This window comes from Hypoxylon fragiforme (genome assembly GCF_022984875.1).
Source record: "Hypoxylon fragiforme strain CBS 206.31 chromosome Unknown GGS25scaffold_4, whole genome shotgun sequence".
In the NCBI taxonomy this organism is placed as follows: domain Eukaryota; kingdom Fungi; phylum Ascomycota; class Sordariomycetes; order Xylariales; family Hypoxylaceae; genus Hypoxylon; species Hypoxylon fragiforme.
In genome coordinates this window covers 2,611,012-2,627,192 of record NW_026054759.1, presented here as the reverse complement: position 1 = coordinate 2,627,192, position 16,181 = coordinate 2,611,012, and the positions used below count along the sequence as shown (strand labels likewise).

The following is a 16,181-nucleotide window of genomic DNA, read 5'->3' as shown; positions in this document are numbered from 1 at the left end:
GTATAGTTATTAACTGCAACCAAAAAGAAGGAAGATGGAAGGAATAAAACTTGCTTTATTCCTGACTACACTGGCCGAGTGCCAATATATATGGCCTAGTGGAGCCTATGGTGCCTGAGGCATCTGCAACATAAAGCTTGACTATTCCGCCCACAGCCGTGCTGCGCGCCTCGTATTATGATCCAGATCATTGGTTCATTCCCATATACCTTATAGAACGTCGTCGAATCAATATTTAGGTGTTCATCAACTTCTATGTCTTTATAGATTTCTGCCACATGATTCTTTCATCGGCTAGTTTGGACGATATAGCCTTATATACCACACATATCAGTGGGGAAGTCGGTCACCAATCATCGCGCGATATCCAAGTTCATTTATAAGGTTAGGTAACTATAAGTCAGCTAATTATCCTTAGGTTAGGTACTCTCGTCCCTGCCACGAGGAATACTAGAGCTCGAACACCTCAGATCTATTAGGGCTGGCACAGACCGACAGGAGGATTCAAAGGTGGCCGAGTAACCGCCCCGGACTAATGTACGCTGGGCACGCGACGACATGGACTCAAGCGATACAGTTCCCCAATTGCATTATATATGAGTCTTGAGGCGTCCGGGGCGTTCCAGGCTGTTGTTCAGCTTATTATTGGGGCAGACTCAAAGGAGCAGCAGTAAGCGATACCATCTTATGGGGGCTATCCCAAACGGTACATATTTTTCGATTGAGTGAAGTAAACTCACTCAGGCATACATACTAGGTAGGCTAGCGGGTTTAAACACAGTGACTTGAGACATACCGTTCGCCCTCGCACCAGTCGATGATGAGATTTATGATAGGTAGTAGTCGCGATACTCAGCAAATAAGAATGAAACTATAATCTTTCAACCATAATAGGCAATGTCAACCCGTGTTAGAGGGACAATCGAGCTCGCAGGTCTAGCGTATTTAGGTGGTGACTTATTGGCCTGGAAAAACACCTTCGCAGAGCGTCATCGAAAAGAAGACGGGGAGAGGGCGTAGCCAAAATGGCAAGGTCTCAGAGTCGCTACGGCACTGTTCGAAAACCACGAGTCTCCGACCTAAATAATACCTAGGTATAGATGATATCAGTCAAAAGCCCGGCTGTCCAGAGAACACTCAGGGGCACGGGACCATAACAACATTAAAGAATGGTGAGGACATGGCGACGCCTCGGATCCGGGCAGTTACTCCGGGGGCAGATCTTGTGTCACATTGATTTCGACGTAGTGATTGAAATAAATACCGCGGAAGTGTCAGCTTCCAAAGTCAAGATTATGAAACCGTGGCGTCGCCCGCGTCATATCAAACAAGGCTGTCTTTTCCACGAATAGCTACATTGTCTTGGTAGGTGCCTAAACGAACAGCGCTAGAACACCTCGGCTTGGCTGAGACCTGGCACCTCTTTTATACACCGAGATGAACTGGGTGGTAAGATTTGCCAGGAACAGAGATATCCCAACTCATGCTATCATGGTTGCATTTGAAGCTTGCATGCGGCCCCGGGCCCCCTAACAGTTTACAATTTACGTCCGTATGAAAACCAATCTACTTAAATCTGTGTTCACCTCGAACTGTGCCTCCTTGAAAATGTCTGGATTGACAATCTACCTGGCATGATTTAACCTTGTGTCCCAAGATGCAGCCATTCACAACTCTGATGTGGCTTTTCCTTCTATGGCCGAGGGCCACCATGAGTCAAACCGGTGTCCGAAACTATTCCACCGAACTTGTACCTATCTATCAGCCATATCTATCGACTCTGAAATCAAGCACTGCCAAGTTCAACCCGAATATGGGGGGATTAGACTGGAATATGTGCTGCAGTCTGGTCGTCAACGAAAGCCTTATGGTTGAAAATGACAGACTTTATATCCGCCCAGGGCAGACATTCTTTACTGGCACGATTGAAACACTGGAGGAATTCCCAAGATATCCTTGTGGCGCGACATATAATGGGACACTTAACGCGCCTCATCAAGAATTCTGGGTTCCATACTCGTGGTGCTACACACATTGCCCTGGATGGCCCGTGATAAGTTCATACGACTTTGATAAATGGCTAAAGCCTATGATTGCATTCATACTTCCGTCTCTTATATTCTGCCTTAATATCCCTCGACGCCGCCGCCTCGATCTTCCCGTCGGACTGTTTTCCAACAAATCTATCTCCATATCGAACATTCCCCTTATTGCCTTGAAAATACCCCTAGCTGCAGTGATTATCACTTTTGATGTTCTCATATGGACATGCGTGGTATTCTCTGTGGCGGGTCCAATGCTAACCTCTGGTACTTATGAAGCACTCATTGACGCCCGGGTACTCTCCTATCTGGAAGGTCGAACCAACGAGAACTCCCTTACCGTCCAGCAGAGAGCACACACACTTCTCTCAATTCTGATAGGCAACCTCGATGTTGATGCTTGGCAATCAAGTAACCTGTTCGTCCAAGGCCTACCTCGAAATACCACCCGGAGATCCAACGACGTACAGAAACGGAGAAGAGTCGTTATTGTCAAACATAAATTAAGGGCAATGCTAGACTCTCAACTCAGTTTCGGCAGTTCGGTCGGGGCGCCTGTTATGTTTTACATTGCATCCTACATCTGGTCTGTCTACGAAGTTCGTGCGGAATTAGGATCCTAGTAAGTCACCACCTGGCTACCCACCCAGGCCCAGGTAGCTAGCATGCACTTGAGAATAGTTAAGTAACCATAGAATAGCATTACAGCACATCAGCTTGCGGCCAGTATGTTCTGGATGACAATACCACACGTTGCACTTATCAGCTGCCTTCTCCTTGCGGGAAACAACCCGTACATATGGCAAAATACCATCGCCGAAAGCTTGCTCTTACACGATAGGCTGCCGTCGACAAACTCGGAAGGGATTCTCTTACTTAGTCCAAACTCCAACAATGGAACTAACGGGGGAGATATCACGAGCGATTCTAGCAATGGTCTACATAGGTTGAGGTCCATTCCAAGATTTATATCCCACCTTTTCAGCCATATGTTCACATTAGCTTTCGAAAAGACGCCATTCAAGCCCGCGTGGATGTGGAACAGAGGATCAAACAAAGCCAAATGGATTGCAAACATTGGAGACTTTTACCCGCAACTTCGGAACATGCGTGAACAGGTTCTTGACAACCACTTCGCAGAAGACCTATGGATCTCTAGTCTCTATTCGTTTCCCCTTTACTCCCTACCAATAACCTTCGCCCTTTTTGTCAGGTAAGCACCTAAGATCCAAGATCCACCGCGATGCTTTCATACTGACTCCAACCGAAGTTACAATACGCCACGAACAGGTTTCGGTTGCCGTACAATTATCTTGCTCATCTATGGGGTCGCACAATTGCTTCTTCAAATACTGTGGGCGACGCGTTGGTACATCCACCATCACCCCAGACCAAAGACACTCCATCATTTTTGGCATGTGCTGTCGGAGTCAAAGTGTTTCGCTTATACTTGGTCTTGCTTCTTTGCACTCTGTACGGCGCTCAGCGCGCTGACTAGCATCGGAGGAACGAGTAAGTCAATCGAAAACAGGTACCTATATTGGACATACTTGAAGACATAGAGCTCACATGAGTATAGTCGCTGCCTTGACGAACGTTCTAACCAACTGCTTTTGCGCACTCCCTGTACGTTTACCCCTATTCACCCCTGCCCCCTTAATATTTTTGAGACAGATATTTCTGACAAGATCACAGGCCACGTATTGGTGGGATCGATGGACAAATCCTGACGCTCTCATGTTCTTCGGCGATAATACCTACGAGCAACTTTATTATGCGCGACAATGGTGGGTTCCAACTGGTGTTGTCGGCGTCGCGCTCATGACTGTCGTGACGTATATTGGATGGTGGTATCAACGAAGCTTGCGTTACCGCTTTGATCACTTGATAGAGAAGATTGACCACGTCAATTACACAGCTACTGCCTAACATACACTGGAGAGAGCTAATACACAGTCAATCATTCACTACTTGGCGTATCTACCTCACGGTATGTTGCAGGTGCCTCAGGCACCCTTAGGCTCCATATGGCCCTTATGGCCATATATTGGCACTCCGCCATCCGTAGTTGGGAATAAAGCAAGCTTTCTTCCTTTCCTCTTTCTTCTTCTTGGTTGCAGATGTACTGCAACACGGTATAATCTCACACATTCCGTTTGTGTGGATCAATAGACTACGCGCAAGACAACAACGCGATCAAATTGTGAGTCCACCCCTATCCGCAGCACCAAACAACGCGATTCAAAAAGCCTCCCTGTCCGGGCATTTACAATGCACAAGATCCAGCCAACCGACCAAGCCCCCTTCCCTTCTCCAGTAGTACCATCTAACCTACCTACCCTACCTAGGTAGGTACAGGTATCTCACCTACCGCTCCCGCGCCTTAAAAACCAGCCTCTGGCCCCAAAACATCCCCACCGCCCACCGCTTATGCGTGAACCCTTCGCCCCCAACCGGCCTCTTGACCTCAAAGCGCCTGAAAATCTCCACGCACAGCTTCTGCATCTCCATCTGCGCGTAGTACTTGCCCGTGCACTCGCGATCCCCATACCCCCACCACATCCCGTACTTCTCCATGCGGCGCACGTACGCGTCGTGCTCGCCGGCGTCCATCATCCCGGACTCCCCGGGGACCCAGCGCTGCGGGCGCCACGCGTCGGGGTCGGCGCCGAAGACGGCGGCGTCGCGGTGCACGATGTACGGGCTCGCGCCCATCTGCGCGCCGGGCGGGACGTGCACCGTGCCGCGGAGCAGGGCGTACCCCGGCGCGCTGACGACGCGGGGCAGGATCGTCTGCGCGGGCGCGTCGCGGCGCAGCGTCTCCTTGATGCAGGCGGTGAAGAAGGGGAGGCGCGTGGTCTCGTCGTAGGTGGCGACGGGGGAGGAGAGGCGCCCCGCGCGGTCGGCGGCGAGGATCTCGGCGACGACGCGGGCGTGCGCGGAAGGGTGCGTGAGCAGGTTGTCGAGGAAGGGGGAGATGAAGGCGGAGACGCCGTCGAGGGTCGCGGCTGTGAAGGTGATGACCTCGGCTTTGAAGTCGGTGGGTGAGAAGTGCGGTTCTTGGGGGTTTTTGGAGGGGTCGATGCTGGGGTTAAGGGTTGTTAGTAGGTGTGCTGCTTTTGTGATTGGGGGGTCAGTGTGGCTTACTCGTCGAAAAAGAGCTTTTGGTTCTGGAGCTTCTCGTCGTGCTTTCGCCGCGCTAACATTTTCTCGAAATTCTGGATGATCAGTAGGTATCAGTGGAGTTCATAAGGAGGGGGCTTGATGAAGCGGATCACAAACCGAGAACAAGTTGTCCATATGCTTGAAGGTCTTGGTGTGAGACCAAACATACTTCCGCAATAGGGGGTGTTGTAGTAGTGGGGTCAAAAACGGCATCACTGCTGCCTCGGCAGACATCCCATAGACGCCCTGCAACGAGCCCAGAAGACCATCGACATCGCGGTCTTGAGTCACACACCCCCTAGGCTCGCCGTATACAAGATGAGTCCAGACGTCGGTTAAGAACCATCTAAGATTTGACAATGTGTTAGGGATTTGGCTGAGTGAGGCCTTTAGGGGGGTGAGAATCTCACCTCAGATGTTCAGAGAAGTCCAGCGGCATTCCCGACGCAGACTTTTTCTGGATCTTGGAGCAAAATTCATCTATGCGCTCGCTTATCTTTCTCTCGTGATTTGCTTTCATGGCAGTCATTGAACACTGGAATAGGAGTCAGTGATGTAAGCCCACTTAACGGGATAGGTGCATTGAGAGACGTACACAAGGGGCAACCAGCTTCTTCTTCGCGTAGTGGTCTTCGTGTTTGAGCGACTGAAACATCGCTGCCGTCTTCCCAAACATCCACGATGCGTAGAACGCCGGCTTGTCTGCCGAGCGGTGGTAGACATGTGGCAAGAGTGTGGCATCACTGAACGACAATAGGTTCGGCGCGAGCCGGACAATTGGGCCTAGGTAGATGAGTTAGCATAATATTCGATATGACTAATATAGGGACCATTCAGCTTACCGTATTTCTTGTGAAGTTCGAGCCCGTAGGTCGGAACAGAGCATATGACATGGACAAGATACCAGCTAGTCAGCGAGCCCAAGAACGGCCCGGGGAATTTTGCTAACGGGTGGAAATATCTGTTGTATATAGCAGTTGAAAACACATATGTGAAAATTGCAGCTATTCCAAGGTAGCAGATAGTAGCCGTGTCTGGTAATTGGAAATGGGAGAAGCTCATATTGTTCCACGCAGAGGTCATCTTGGCTGACCCTGAACGATAGAAAGGAATAATTTCGAAACTCAAGAAGATAGACACATGAGGTTCTTAGACCTATCTACCAAAAGCATAGAGCTCCAGACTCACCATTTAAGTGTAACCCGTCGCCTCGGTTCAGATATCAGCTAAGTCGAGTAAGCGTACCTATATTAATCCTAACCCGCTTTCTAACCCGAAAGCGGGTATAGATGATCGTTACCTACCTATGATACCACACCACCCGGCACCCAGCAAGCTGACGGGGTGGCTTATGAATAGTTTCATGGCACGACTCCCCCTTTTCCATCGTGTTTTAACCTATAAACCATTCCGCTGGTATGGTTCCTAGGCGGAGCACTACCCTACCGGTAGCCGAGTTGGCACTAGCATACACAAGGAACTAGATGCAGTATAGCTTTACTTCAGATCCCGAGTACCAAGGCTTGGATTAGAGTGATTATACATAGTAAACGCCCTATTTAGCTCTGTATCCGGGCGGCACGGGAGGAGCCATCATCGATTCCACTAGTCTAGCCAAGGGGGTAGGCAGATGGGCCCTGTTGCTCGATAATAGCGGATTGCCGTTTTGGGGTGACGATCAGTGTGGGATGTGTGCGGCGTAGTCTTTAGAGGTACTACATAATAGTGTAGATATGTAAGAATGCTAATGACGGGGGAACCTATCGTGATGTTGCATTTAAGTCGATAAGGGTCGACAGGGTTGAGAATCCCATGTACCTGGGGGCGAAGAAGTGGGATTGAGCCATGTACGAATATTATGTCCCTAGCGCAAATAGTATTATCTGACAAGTCCGTCAGAATCGGGATTATTTCCTAAATAGTCTGTATACTAAGCCCATGACATGGCTGTTGAAATCTATGTAGTTTCTTGGGTAGGGTGACCGTCCTGTAACATCGTTACCTACCCTATGTAGGTGCCTAGGGGGTGGCTGTTACATCATGGCGAAACAGTTAAGTCTGCTTCACTCAGAGGTCACAAGATTCTGCACTGGTAACGTAACGCGATATATCTCATCCAGTTACAGTATCCCTTGAATATCGTTCACCTTAACTCCTAACTATCTGCTATATATAAAGGGGGTATCAATAAGAAAGAAAATAACCTCCGATCTGTTTTTGCAGTAGACAATCTTGATGTACTTGTATTGCGATAAGTGAGGTGATAATATGACAGAAGTAGTAAAGACTTTATTAATCAAACAGCATTTCCATATACGACGTATCCGTGAACTCGACTGTCCTGGGTGGTGATTGCATGTGTTTGGTTTTCGTAAATGGGAATCTCATAGGCCGGATTGTCGAAGACCGGACTTCTGCGAGGTGCGTCGTGGCGGATCGCATTTCCATAACCGTCATAGGCTACAGTTGTGTCAATGGTGCGCCATATTGCTTGGCCAGAGTCGTTCGAGGACTTTCCTTCATGCATTGGGTCCTGTTCCTGTCTAGCAAAGGAGTCTTTTGTGCTTCTTTTCGCGCGCATGGCAGAGCTAGTGGAACTGAAGCCTAGGCTGAAGACGGTCCTTGGTTTATTAGGGTTAGACCCTTCTTCGGACGGTGATTGTCTATGAAAAGTGTGACTGAAGAATGGCCGCAGAGTGGGCATGCAAGCAGCGATGATAATCACATTGGCCTCAACGCTGGTAAATGCGTCAGTAATGAATCCAGGTTATTGGGTACTCGATAGGGGGCAACCTACATGGCCCATATGACAAGGTCCACAGTGCCGTACGTGAAGTCTTCCAGATCCTCTAGTTGATAGAGCTTGGTGGTCTTGATGATGGCGCAGATGGCAGCAAACAATGTGCAACTCATTAAAAAGCACAAGCTGACCTTTGACTTGGTCGGAAGGTTCAGGTTCCAGAATGCGGCTACGGGAACAATTGCGAGCACGATATCCGTAACTGCAGTGAAGGCTGGATGTTTCAAATGGAATTAGCGATGCCCATACACTCTCAAGGTAGCTTATGTGTACCTACATCCAACAAAATATGAATAGCCAGAGATAGTCCCCGGCGGAAGGCAAACAGCTGGGATTGTAGGGTTCCAGAGGTACTCCGTTGGCGTGCATTGAACAAATAGGAGAACGCATGAAATGCCCGCAATAACGCACTGAAGACCAACCAGAGTGTATAGACCGATAGCACGCAGTCTATTTGGGGCCATTAACCGTTCTAAAAGAATGGCGACGGATATGTTAGGAAATGAATATGCCATTATGCCAAAAGGATTGGCGATGAAGTTGATCTTCACAGCATAACTGAGAGCCTGCGGGTCTGGTAGGTCCCACGCATGTTTGCCCATCCCCAGAGAGACATCGTAAGTAAAGATAGACGTGCAAATAACAACAAGAACCTGCTCATGTTAGTAAAAGAAAAGAGTCTTGCGGTATTTCCACTCAAAATCTCAGCTTACCGCAGAAACAAAGATAAAGAAGTCGTCCCAGCCTAGGGCATGAAGTATATGCGCGCGCGTTACAAGCTTGATAGCGATTGTTATGATGGATATGGCCGTGAAAACCCAGATGATGGCTAATAGCTCGGGCCCTCTATTTTCGACATTCATCTTCGCGGCTTTCTGTTCATCTATGGTACAGTTTGACTCTTGATAAGTAGAGGTGAACCTGCGCGACACACAGCCAAGTGAGGGCACCCTACTTCTTAACTAAGCTTATGATCCTCCGAACGAGTTGATTGGCCTCAATAATGTAAGAAACGACCTACGCAGTGAGGGGGATCATCATATTCACTCTAAACTCTAAGCGTGCGGCTTACCGCTGATATGTTAAATTCGGATACCTTCTGCCAATGAGAGAAACTGGAGAGCATTTCGATACCCATCGATGGATTCTTTAGCTTCGGTGAATCCTGCCTCTACATGTAACCCAAACATGGATATAATCAGACTGTCGGGCTGTCGGGCATCTTACATAAGTCATATGTGATGAGGATACAGATTTCACGTGTTATTGGAAATCGTAGGTTACTAATAAATAGATACCTACCTAGGAGTCGAGCATGTGAGGCGAAGTAGTGAATACCAGGGACCATAAAACCAAAAAGTGGCAACTGTTCATTTTTGGCATACCTGCAGATAGTAATCGCTGATGTATCCACCAAATCCCAGATGCCTAGCAGTTGCAGAGATCCAAATCACAGACTAAGAAAAATAGTAAATGGAAAGGTGTGATTGTGGGATTTAGAGATGGCAAGGTGACAATGATGATAGACATTTCACAATGAACAAGACAAGACTCTGCTCGGTTTCGGGATTCAATCTGGGGAGTTTCGCCTTGGACTTCTAATTCCTTCGAAGCCCCCGCGACGATAAACGTCGTGCGAGGCAGACTGCAACCAGGTTACAAAGCTGCCTGGTAAACCTGGTAACTATCGTATGCTGGGTCGCTGACGAATGAAGGCTGGTATCAGCATACCTTAGGTAGTACACAACGTTTCCACAATTCGATGTCGACAGTTATTCCCCCTCACAAGAACGGGGCATTACTAGTATAAAAGACAGCTCCATCTAAGAGCACGCTGCGACTAGGATGGGAGGATGTGGTCTTACCTAGGTATGAAGTTCAATATTGCCATAAAAGCCAGGTCGCTTTGGTCAATCTAGCCTTAAGGAGCAGGTATCGGCCATGGGAGGATCGGGCATGTCTTGGGGTTTTATTCTGAAGCAACGTACTCGACATTTCTCGTTGTGTTTTGGTAAAGACTTTCATAAAACGCTATTCTAATAGCTATAGGGCTTTTTGATTTAGTTATTTACATACAGATCCCTAGTAGAAGGTAGGTAGTATCTTCGTCTTGCCCCTCACCTACTAGGGAGGTAAGCTCAGATGCTACCTAGTTACCATGTCCCCTTTTCGTCCCATCCTATTTTTAGACCCCCACCCTATTTGCATGGTCTATTATATGTGATATGCCTGGGTTTGTTGGTTTACCCTGGTATGTTAGAAAGTACACAACTACGCACAGATATGACATCTATTCAACATGGGTTCTCCAAAGAGCCCCTTGCCTACTGTCTAGGTTGTAAATATCTAACCTATCACCACCGAAACAATTGAGCAGTTGGCCATGGAGGCTAATGTGGCACAGATCATTGATTGCCGCCCCTAAACTACAAACATAGAAAATAAGCTTAAATATGGTAACAAAATGTAAGCGAGTTATCACTCATGGGGGCCAAATTGTAGGTGTACATAGGTAAGCGAATAGAGAGAACTTGGTTACGTTGTACCTACGTCGTAGTATAAAGGATTATTCTGTGCTACATAGTAATTACTAATCCAATAAGCTGCCATCAGCTCCTTAAACTGTAGTAGTATCTAAGCTCCGTTATAATCTCATTGCAGTAAACCCAAGGCCTGCTTCCTTGAATCTAGATGATCCAGGTCGACTTGCTATCAATCACGAGCTCTCTGGATAGCTCTGGCCTCTACATTATCTGTTCTCTCGCAATATCCAACCAATTTCTATCTAAAAAGGGCCAACTTCTCTTCTCCACCCCACTAAAAGCCTGTGCCGCCGCACGCCGCAGACTTCAATATGGCATCCAAACCAGATGATATCCTTGCGCAACTGCAAGTTGCCCGCGCTGCGTATGCCAAGAACAAACCTGGAGCTCGTGAGCAGCTTCTGAATCTTGGGCATGCCTTGGTTTCGAGCTTAGAGCTTCCCAGCGAGGCTATTCAGCGGATGGGATGGGCTGAGGTGTGTGTTGCCATGACTCTGTAGAAATGAAGGCGCTAACCAAAGACGAGCATGGTAGCCTGCCAGAGCTGCTCATTGTCGCATCGCCGTGGATCTTAATGTATTTGAACACTTGAAGGAAAGTGGCGAGCATGGTATCAGCGCAAAGGACTTGGCTGAAAAGACCAAAGCCGACGAGGTCTTACTTGGTAGATCCACCTATCGCTTCTTACTTTACGACTTAAATTACTGATTTGCCTCCAAGTTCGGACTCTAAAGCATCTCGCGGCTATGAATATTGTTGCGGAAAGCGGCGCAGATAACTATATTGGAACGAGACTGAGTAACGCATTCACGGAACCAAAATATCGCGATGGTCTAATCTACACGTAAGTGAAGCCTGCTTCCTGATCACTCCGAACTCAGAGACTGACACCTACTTCTTCCCAGATACGACGTCGCTGGCCCCTCGTTCCGCGACCTGCCAGAATACCTGAAAAGCATCAACTACGCGCTTCCCACGAAGCTGACCGACGGGCCTTTCCAAGCCGCACACAAGACGCAACTGCCATTCTTCGCCTGGCTGGACCAGAACCCGCCCTATCTCCAGATCTTCAACAACTACATGTCAGCATACCGCGCCGGGAAGCCCTCCTGGGTTGATCCGGGCTTCTACCCCGTCTCCGAGCGCCTGGTCGACGGGTTTGACGGAAGTAGCGTTCTCCTCGTCGACGTTGGGGGCGGCTTGGGCCACGATCTCCAGGAGCTCAGGGGTAAGCATCCTTCTCTGCCCGGCAAGCTGATCCTGCAGGACCGGGCCGAGGTTATCTCCACTGTTTCTGGGCAATCTGCGTTATTCGAGGCCGCTGCGCACGACTTCTTCACGCCGCAGCCTGTGAAGGGCGCGCGCGCGTACTATCTCCACTCGGTACTGCATGACTGGGGCGACGATGACTGTGTCCGGATCTTGGAACAGCTGCGGCCGGCGTTGAGGCCGGGGTACTCGAGGCTGTTGATCAACGAGATCATTGTCCCGGATCGGAATGCGTCGTGGCCGGTCACGTCGATGGACCAGCTCGTGTTTGTTCTTGGCGCGATGGGGGAGCGCACGCAGGGGCACTGGGAGAGCATATTACAGCGTGCTGGGTTTAAGGTTACGAAGATTTATAGCTATGAAATGGGATCGGAAAGCCTTATTGAAGCGGAACTGGCGTGATAGCGTTCGGGGCCGCAGGTTACCTACCAGATCTCTGCTGTACTTCTTCTCCCTGAACACAATAGCTCAGCATTACCCATACGATAACAAATCATTACCAATGAACTAAAAATGTACTATCTTGTGCGAGTGATGAATAAATCATGATCTAATCGCGCGACAAGAAGCATATCACTAAAACGGGTAAGTGTAGGATGTGAAGGATGGGATGACTGCCTAGGTACCCAGACCCCCTTGATACCTAGGTGAAGCTGAAAGGATCTACTAAGAAACCTCATCCGGTGTGTGATAGGGATCCATCGAACAAGGTAATTGCGTATTACTATGGTGTTTTTATGTTGCGTATACTCTGGGACCCCCCGAGAGGATTAATGATGTCTCGGTGTCCGATGTTTTGGGCGTCCGACACCTTCTAACGACTCGAACGATAAGGCAGATGTCTAATCACCACTGGTATTTGAACACTTTATTTCTCTTAAACCCTTAATTATCTATTGAGATCATGGCAATCGGCATGGCCCATAAGATCAAACCCCTCACGCTACTAGGTAGGCTTCAGGCCAAGTATTGCATTCAGTACCTACCTACTAGGCTGGTAAGGGGTCACATATTATCCATAGATCTTAGAAGTAATACTAGGATATCCCTCCAGGACAGAAATTTACATAAACTTACCCAACCCATCAGTCATTAGTAGCACTGATCGTCTATATTACCTATATTACCAGTGCTTCTTGAAAGTACCGAGTGTCTCGGGTACCGTCCTTTTTCTGCTCCCGCATCGGAACCGAGCCAAACAGTACCTAGGTATCTACGGGTATTGATTATTTGATGAGAAGATAGTTGGGTAGCATACATAGGTAGGATACCCAGCATAACAGGCCCCATGCCATGCTGACGTGAGGAAATGATGTACCTTCCTCATCGCCAATAAGAAGTGCCCAGCTTCGCAAAACAGCATAGGAAGACTCGGATGTGATGACGACAAGTCCAACAATGACTACGACAGCTCCACACTCGGGGAAAAGTATCTGCTATTAAGAAAGCTGGGTCGCTTAGATAAACTTGATGTCTTCCGTGTGAAAAGTCCTTGGGTAGACGTACTGGCCCCATGCGAAGAAGAGCAGACGATAGGGGGTAGTTGTTATAGGTTAGCGCATAAGCGTATTTGTATGGCTGTCGCCTATGATGGCAAAATGTACGTAACGTGCTCTATCTAGTCCTTACTTAACGACAGACGTAATCGCGCCCTTGGCTTGACCCAGATCCCCTTTTCATAGGTACAGTCTACGATGATATAGTCTTCTTATTTATCTCGATTCAGTATCTGCAAACATGCCGTAGCCTACGCCGATCCAATGAATCGATCAAAAGACCTTTGCATCCAACCCCTTGCTCACGCTTCTTGGCCTCCTAAATACTAGAGCCCTACCGATGCGGGGAAATTAATAGTAGGTAGGTAAGCTATAAAGAAGCCGCCGTGAAGTATATTTGAACCTCCTGCGCTTTTGTCACAGCGATCTTTCCACATCGCTGCTGTACACCAAAACACCATATACTGCACCTCCTTCACCACCCCTATCCCACGAGAACCAACAATGGCATCAAAGCAATTCCTCAAAATTGACGCCTACCACTACAAAGACGACCCCGTCTCCGACTCGGCCTTCGAGGCGCACGTCTTTGAGGAGATCCTCCCCAAGTGGACCGCGCTGGTACACTAACACCGCGTGCCTCGCTTCACCAGTGTAAACCCCCCCAACCCACCACGGTCCCAACTAATCCAAACCCACAGACCTACACCCCAGCCTCATGGTAACCCAGTACACCCCCCTCGTAGCCGCAACGCGCCCCGGGTGGAAAAATTCTAGGCACGCACTTCACCTGCACGTAGTTACTACGTGCCCAGCTTCAAGGTGGTGAGGGGGCTGTTAAGTGATCCGGGGTACCCGACGGTGAGGCGCGATGCGGAGGTGGGGTGGATAGAAGGGGCATATTAAGGTTGGCTGGGAGACTGTGCATATTGAGGGGGGGCGAGGTTCGTGGATGATGGGGCGGCGAAATAGGGGGGGGGGGGGGGCTGGTATCGGATTTTCCGTCGCTTAGATGTGGGAACAATAAACAAAATACGATTCCCCCACAGCTTTGCGAAAAGGTAGAAGAAGAATGGTTCTTCATGTGCTCGCCGCTTGCGATGTAGCCTGGGCTAGGTACTAGGTAGTTACTAGGTAGTTAAGGGGTAATGGTAGGGGCATGCGATTAAAAGGGGTTAACTTAACTCAAGCACTTCGACTTGATCCGGCATGACTTCCTCGGTAGATTTCTTCTTTTATTCACTGTATAATAGTCTTCATGTTTGAGTATTTTGGCTCAGATTTCACTGCTTCGTTTATCGTGTAACGTTCCACCGGGTCAGGGTTGGGGTTGGGGTTGATGCCAGGGTTAGGGGTAGGGTCACATATCAGATCGGGTTTGCTTGAATAAGATAAATTGGATGACGAGAAACACGTTAAAACTTGAGTTTGGGTACTCTATAAATACACTCATTTCTCTTAAACTCCTCAGTAAATGGTATGGTCCAATACCAGCAGGTACTAGGTACCTACTTAAGTAGGCATCACCAGTATTCGCAGACGCCGTCGAAGAATAGTATTAACAACACCGCACCAGCTTCCCAATAAACTACTAACCTAGGCACCTATGGTAGACAATAACCCCCATCGATAATTATGTCAGATCCTAGCGATTCATGTCAGTGTTTACCCTGCAACAGGATATCCATGATACTTACCCGTCATGTAGCTACTAGCATCACTAGCCAAGAACACATAGGCCCCTTTTAATTCTGATGCAAAGCAGAACCTACGACCGGGAATCATCTCTGTCCACTGAGCCCTCCATTCGCGCGGATGCGTATCAAGCACTTCTCGTTGTTAGCGACACCTAGCTACTAGCACACTACGACGCGATACTCACTCTCTGTCTCGATGAACCCCTATGGTAAAATCACGTCAGCATGATGCAATCAACAATCGAGGATAATGATGGCGATTAGGGGAACAACTTACAGGCGAGATGCAATTAACTCTGGCGAAATCAACCCACTCCACCGCCAGCGACTTTCCGAGGTGTACAAGCGCGGCCTTGCTCGCGTTGTACGGCGCCTGCTTCTGGGGAATATTGACAAGCGTAGCCGACACGGAGGCCGTGAAGATGATCGAGCCGCGGAACGGCTTCCCGTCCTCCTTCATCTGGCGCTCGAACACGCGCGCCGCAGCCTGCGCCGTCCAGAACGCGCCGTTGACGTTGACGTCGAACATGTCGCGGAACTTGTCCGCGGCGTAGTCTATCGCGGGGGTGCCGTCGGCGATGCCCGCATTCGCCACTACAATGTCCAGGCGGCCGTTGCCTAGTTCCTGGGTGGCTGTCTGTATCACGGCTTCGACGTCGGCGGGGGAGCGCACGTCGCACTTGTACGCTTTGACTAGGCGCCCCTCGTTGGCAAGGGATATGTTCTGGGCGATCTGGTCGGCTGCCTCTGGTGCTGTGGAGGAATAGGTCACGGCGACCTTTGCGCCGGCTTCGGACAGCCCCCGCGCAATTTCGAGCCCGATACCACGGCATCCACCAGTGACGAAAGCAGTTTTGCCGGCGAGACTGAAGTGCGACAGCACCGGCGCGTCTGGGTTAGGGTGGGGTGCGAGAACCATAGTGACGATGACAAGTGTAAAGATTTTTGTAGAAGAATAGTTCTTTGTCTGTATGGTTAGATATCATTTATGTATAAGTCACTCGGTATGACGATTTAAAGGGGGGGGGGGGCATGGCAACCAAAATATACCTAAGGTCTTGGCATGTGAAATGCGCTCGGCGTTGCATTCGTGCGGAGAATGGAATACATCATACCGAGATCGAGGCTATAGATAGACTACGGGGATGCATCCCTAGGTACAGGCGGGA

The 16,181-nt window shown here is 49.0% G+C and overlaps 5 protein-coding genes across 5 annotated transcripts; 2 read left to right on the top strand and 3 right to left on the bottom strand.

Moving 5' to 3' along the window:
* The first annotated feature begins 1,576 nt into the window (after positions 1-1,576).
* On the top strand, positions 1,577-4,267 carry GGS25DRAFT_530993 (uncharacterized protein). Its single transcript, XM_049265449.1, has 5 exons — positions 1,577-2,664; positions 2,743-3,255; positions 3,313-3,554; positions 3,622-3,668; positions 3,738-4,267. Exons 1-5 carry the CDS (start codon positions 1,658-1,660, stop codon positions 3,969-3,971), a joined length of 2,043 nt encoding a protein of 680 aa, XP_049118016.1. The 5' UTR covers positions 1,577-1,657; the 3' UTR covers positions 3,972-4,267.
* Positions 3,927-6,910, bottom strand: GGS25DRAFT_487178 (cytochrome P450 monooxygenase). Its single transcript, XM_049260696.1, has 6 exons — positions 6,050-6,910; positions 5,803-5,990; positions 5,618-5,742; positions 5,325-5,553; positions 5,190-5,260; positions 3,927-5,127 (listed from the first exon to the last, which is right to left on the bottom strand). The coding sequence occupies exons 1-6, from the start codon at positions 6,288-6,290 to the stop codon at positions 4,410-4,412; spliced, it is 1,572 nt and encodes a 523-aa protein (XP_049118015.1). The 5' UTR covers positions 6,291-6,910; the 3' UTR covers positions 3,927-4,409.
* Positions 6,911-7,503: 593 nt separating this feature from the next.
* GGS25DRAFT_520842 (uncharacterized protein) lies at positions 7,504-8,870 on the bottom strand (the record flags this gene model as incomplete). The annotated part of the gene is made up of 4 exons (XM_049263954.1): positions 7,504-7,945; positions 8,005-8,221; positions 8,285-8,660; positions 8,721-8,870. The coding sequence occupies 4 exons, from the start codon at positions 8,868-8,870 to the stop codon at positions 7,504-7,506; spliced, it is 1,185 nt and encodes a 394-aa protein (XP_049118014.1).
* Positions 8,871-10,577: 1,707 nt separating this feature from the next.
* Positions 10,578-12,332, top strand: GGS25DRAFT_487169 (putative O-methyltransferase). The gene is made up of 4 exons (XM_049260695.1): positions 10,578-11,026; positions 11,085-11,214; positions 11,271-11,394; positions 11,456-12,332. Exons 1-4 carry the CDS (start codon positions 10,862-10,864, stop codon positions 12,219-12,221), a joined length of 1,185 nt encoding a protein of 394 aa, XP_049118013.1. The 5' UTR covers positions 10,578-10,861; the 3' UTR covers positions 12,222-12,332.
* Positions 12,333-14,919: 2,587 nt separating this feature from the next.
* On the bottom strand, positions 14,920-15,931 carry GGS25DRAFT_520839 (NAD(P)-binding protein; the record flags this gene model as incomplete). Its single annotated transcript, XM_049263953.1, has 4 exons — positions 14,920-14,960; positions 15,013-15,144; positions 15,198-15,216; positions 15,290-15,931. The coding sequence occupies 4 exons, from the start codon at positions 15,929-15,931 to the stop codon at positions 14,920-14,922; spliced, it is 834 nt and encodes a 277-aa protein (XP_049118012.1).
* Positions 15,932-16,181: the final 250 nt, after the last annotated feature.

Bases quoted from the DNA above. Each gene is read 5' to 3' on its own strand.
- GGS25DRAFT_530993 (XM_049265449.1), top strand. From the start codon at position 1,658: ATGCAGCCATTCACAACTCTGATGTGGCTTTTCCTTCTATGGCCGAGG. The intron at 2,665-2,742 runs GTAAGTCACCAC...ACCATAGAATAG, and splicing joins CGTGCGGAATTAGGATCCTA to CATTACAGCACATCAGCTTG. The intron at 3,555-3,621 runs GTAAGTCAATCG...ACATGAGTATAG, and splicing joins GACTAGCATCGGAGGAACGA to TCGCTGCCTTGACGAACGTT.
- GGS25DRAFT_487178 (XM_049260696.1), bottom strand. From the start codon at position 6,290: ATGACCTCTGCGTGGAACAATATGAGCTTCTCCCATTTCCAATTACCA. The intron at 5,743-5,802 runs GTACGTCTCTCA...CTCCTATTCCAG, and splicing joins AGAAGCTGGTTGCCCCTTGT to TGTTCAATGACTGCCATGAA. The intron at 5,128-5,189 runs GTAAGCCACACT...CCTTAACCCCAG, and splicing joins CAAAAGCTCTTTTTCGACGA to CATCGACCCCTCCAAAAACC.
- GGS25DRAFT_487169 (XM_049260695.1), top strand. From the start codon at position 10,862: ATGGCATCCAAACCAGATGATATCCTTGCGCAACTGCAAGTTGCCCGC. The intron at 11,027-11,084 runs GTGTGTGTTGCC...CGAGCATGGTAG, and splicing joins AGCGGATGGGATGGGCTGAG to CCTGCCAGAGCTGCTCATTG. The intron at 11,395-11,455 runs GTAAGTGAAGCC...ACTTCTTCCCAG, and splicing joins CGCGATGGTCTAATCTACAC to ATACGACGTCGCTGGCCCCT.